Source organism: Pyxicephalus adspersus, chromosome 6 (assembly GCF_032062135.1).
Source record: "Pyxicephalus adspersus chromosome 6, UCB_Pads_2.0, whole genome shotgun sequence".
NCBI classification, from domain to species: domain Eukaryota; kingdom Metazoa; phylum Chordata; class Amphibia; order Anura; family Pyxicephalidae; genus Pyxicephalus; species Pyxicephalus adspersus.
The window spans coordinates 43,702,581-43,706,545 of NC_092863.1; the positions used below are offsets into that span (position 1 = coordinate 43,702,581).

Sequence of the window (3,965 nt, forward strand, 5' to 3'; positions counted from 1 at the left end):
CATGCGATGTACCAAGAAATGTGAAGGCAACAGTATAAAGGGGGTTTTTTCTCTCTACTGAGACATTAACCCTGTTGGAATGCGCAACATGGGTGGCATGAAATTAGCACTCATATGCAAACTGGCTGTTGGTGGAATCTGTTGGGGGGTTGACTCTGAAGAAGCCTCTGGGAACAGTGGGAGGTTGAGATAACACCTCTGTGAGCAGGAATATCCTGGCCTGTGTATAAACATCAATGAAGGATGACCTCAAGAAAGCCAGGACCAACTCAAAGGACTTGCCCTCAATACAGCAGCACCACCTACTGGAGAATATCAGCGGACACCTGAGAGCAGGGTGTTTCCAGAAGGGGGAGGACACCTGAGTAAGGGGTGGATGTATGGGTGTGACTGGATGTGGACGGGGGTCCTGGAGGTGTATAAAAAGGGGCAACTGCCCCAAATCTATCTCTTTTCTCTTCCAAAGGTACAGGGTACAGAGGACGGACTCTTTGCGTAACGTATCATTTTTACTTTGTCTATATATGATCATTGTTTAGCTTAACAGGAATAATTGTTGGTTAATTCTGTGTTCTGTGTTAATAAATATTTTGTTACTTAAGATCTGCGTGATTATTAAGCTAATAGAGACTTAATAGAGATACTGACTTTCAAGAAAAGGGATAAGGGAAACAGGAATATATATTTTTCCTACATTATTGGCACCCCAGAAGCAGGAGCATAGAAATTTCTGTGTAGACCTCATGTCCTAACCTGTTTTCTTTTACATCCCTGAGAACCAAAGAAGTCCAGACCCTAAAAAGGGGCACAGATCTGAAGACACCTCTCGGCTAAGGACAAAGTTTGCGCTGGTTCGTGAGCTGAAAATCCAGGCGGGAGTGGTACAGAAGATCCTGTGAAATACTTCATCAGGGAGCGGACGCGTGTATCTGGTGAGTAGAAAATCCTTATCTTTGGGAGTATATGTATTTGTGCTGCAGATGTGTACTGTATTTTTGAATACTAGGCCTGTTTAGCTGTTTGGTGTAGCCGGCAAGGTAAAGGACTGATCATCCTTTGGTAACTGATATACCCTGGTAGATCTAAAGGACAAAACCAGACATCTTTGAGGAAAAACTGTGGGTGAGATAGTTATATTTTACTCACGGGGAAAGGAAATAGCCTTTCTGTCCAATAGGAGATCCCTCTGGCCTGGATCTGTGATTCGAATAGGAATCGTTGTTTGAGGGTTGGAATTCAGTTGTGTTAAGGGGGATACACAGAGTGTTTGTGTGTCTGGAACTCCTTAGTGGACTAGAGTCCAGGTTTTAAAGTTGAAACAGCTGTTTTGTTGTGTAGCTGTTTGGTTGTCTAGCTAGTTGTGTAATTGTATAGGTGTGGTTACTTTCTTGTGTGTCTTTAGGTAGCTAGATAAAGTCTATTGTTAATCAACATTTAGCACTGGGTGCTTAATTAACATAACAATGGACATAGTGGCACGCTTTGTTCAGAAGTACGCCTCTACAGACTACAAGTCTCTGGCAGGAGATGCTTTAACGCATCAGTTCAATGATCTTGTGGTTCAATGTAATGAGCATAATGAATGTTTGAAGAGTAAGCCAAAGTCTAAGAAAGGAAAGAAAATAAGAATGGCAAATGTGTTAAGAATGTTACTGAGAATGAAAGAGATATCAGAAGAGAAAGAGGTTCAGTGGTATACGGAAAGAAATCAGTTAAAAGAACAGCTAGAGAATTGTCACAAGAATGTCTCTATAGTGGATCCAAATGGTAAGCCTAGTGAATGTGAATGTGAAGAGCTGAAAGAAGAGGTTTACCAACTTGTGGAATGTAATAATGAATTGCATGATAGGTTGGATGAATGTGAAGTGAGATGCAGACTTAGAGAGCAATCTATTGCTGCCTTAGAGCAGAAAGAGGCTGGAAAGGAACATGTTATTGCATCACTTAAGAAAGAGTTGGAGGATTCTAAAACCCAACTGTGGCAAAAAGAGCAGGATATGTTATCATGGAAAGCACAAACTGTGAGTCAAGTTGTGAATCAGTGCTATGATAACAGGGATGCCTGGGCCAAGTTGACACAGGAGCAAAGGGACAAGATGATGATGGAACAACAACCAATATTTTCAGCTGATGGTCCGGAGGGATCACCAAACCAAAGTTCCTCTCTCTTTACTCCAGTGTCAGATAGGGTAGGCCAACGAGTAGAATCATTGAGAATGAATTCTAATAGTCATTCCACAACACTCTCTATACAAGATCGCACTAATCTGTGTCAGATATTGGGCAAATTTGAAACTGGTGCTTCACCCATAAGCCTCTCTAACAGGCTGGAAGCTGTAGTGGCACAATATAATTTGGGCAATAGGGATGCATGTGCACTGCTTCGTGCATGGCTTCCTTTGCAACTATGTGAGAGACTACAGCCCCCAGTCGGTAGTCATAAAGGTCTATCTGCTGAGATGAACTCAAACTGGGGGAATTCAGCTGATAGGATGAGGGAATTACAACGGATAATGGGAGGAAGAGATACCAGAGGGACAAATGCTTTAGAAAATACCAAATTTAGAAGGGGGGATGACCCAGTGTTATTCTGTAGCGAATATTTGTCCCTGTATAAAGCTACTTACAATTGCCCAGACATGTCTCCGGATGACAGTAGTTTCCTATACTCTATGGCAAATAAGTGCACATTTGTGGATTATCATACAAAACTTGCACTTAAAAATGCCAGTTCATATCAAACCTTTATAAATATCTTAAGAGATTGGATTCAGGAGACAAGTCAGGACAATAGACCTTATAAGAAGATTTCAGAGGTAGTTAGAAGTGAAATGAGGGTGAGATTTTTAGGCAGATGTTATAGATGTGGGAACACAGGCCACATAATGAAGGAATGCAAAATGCCTAAAAAACTGGTAGGTGAGAGGAAAGCTGCTAATAGGAAAGAATATAGGCATGGATCAGACAGAGCAATGGGAGAGCATAATAAAGTGCCCAAGGAGACACTGTATGGCCCAATATCAAGGGAACTGCATAGCCCACAATATAAACAAAAATTTCTACGCAAAAAAAAATAGGATCACTTTTTGCATCAAAAAATGACAGAATTAGAACGCTAGGGGGGTTAAGGCTTGGTTAAAGAAAGAAAAAAAGGACCAAATTGCAGATCTAAACGCATTGTCCCTGGAGATATTCTTCAATATCCTCTTAAGTTCCTCATTGGTTTCTTTTTTCATTGTGGAGATGTCACAATTTCACACGTATACATTTTAGCATTTGTTGCCTTCATAAATGTATTACACAACAATTTTTGGGGCAGACAGGAGCAAAAATGCATATATATTTATTTCTTAGGTTTTATTTGTGTAGAAATAGTGAAAAAGTAAATAAATGTATTACATCTGGGGAATACAAATGCACCACTGATGTCATAAAAAATACAATCAACAATATCTGCATTTTGGAGAGCTGGTAAAACACAAGGAAAGTGTTGTGTTTGTTTTACTATGCAGAGGATGGGGGTTACATTGCTACCATGTAGCAAGTGCAATGACACAAATTAGCATTAAAGTGACTTTTTCCACTGGTTTGGAATTCTGTTTAGAATTGTGTTTGCTTATGCAGTAGATGCAAATGTCATCCAAGAACTCAGTGTTTGCTATTCAACTACATTTTGTTCAAATAGAAAATGCATTTGCATGTGAATAAATATATGCATATACATGATTGTGGAACACACCTAAAATTAACATGTTTGAGAAGAGACGATTAAGGGGAGATATATTCACCCTGTATAAATATATAAATGGTCCATATAGAGAACACTCTTCCCCATTATTCACTTTGAGATTACTACAAAAAACAAGAGGGCACTATTTGTGTCTGGAGGAAAAGAAGTTTAAGCTCCAATAAGGAAAGGATTCTTCACTGTAAGGTCTGTGAAAATGTGGAATCAGCTCCCTCAG

At 39.9% G+C, this 3,965-nt stretch overlaps 1 protein-coding gene across 1 annotated transcript; it reads left to right on the forward strand.

Annotated features, from left to right (window-relative positions):
- The first annotated feature begins 1,048 nt into the window (after nt 1–1,048).
- Nucleotides 1,049–3,077, forward strand: LOC140332728 (posterior protein-like). Its single transcript, XM_072413923.1, has one exon. It carries the CDS (start codon nt 1,464–1,466, stop codon nt 3,075–3,077), a length of 1,614 nt encoding a protein of 537 aa, XP_072270024.1. The 5' UTR covers nt 1,049–1,463.
- Nucleotides 3,078–3,965: the final 888 nt, after the last annotated feature.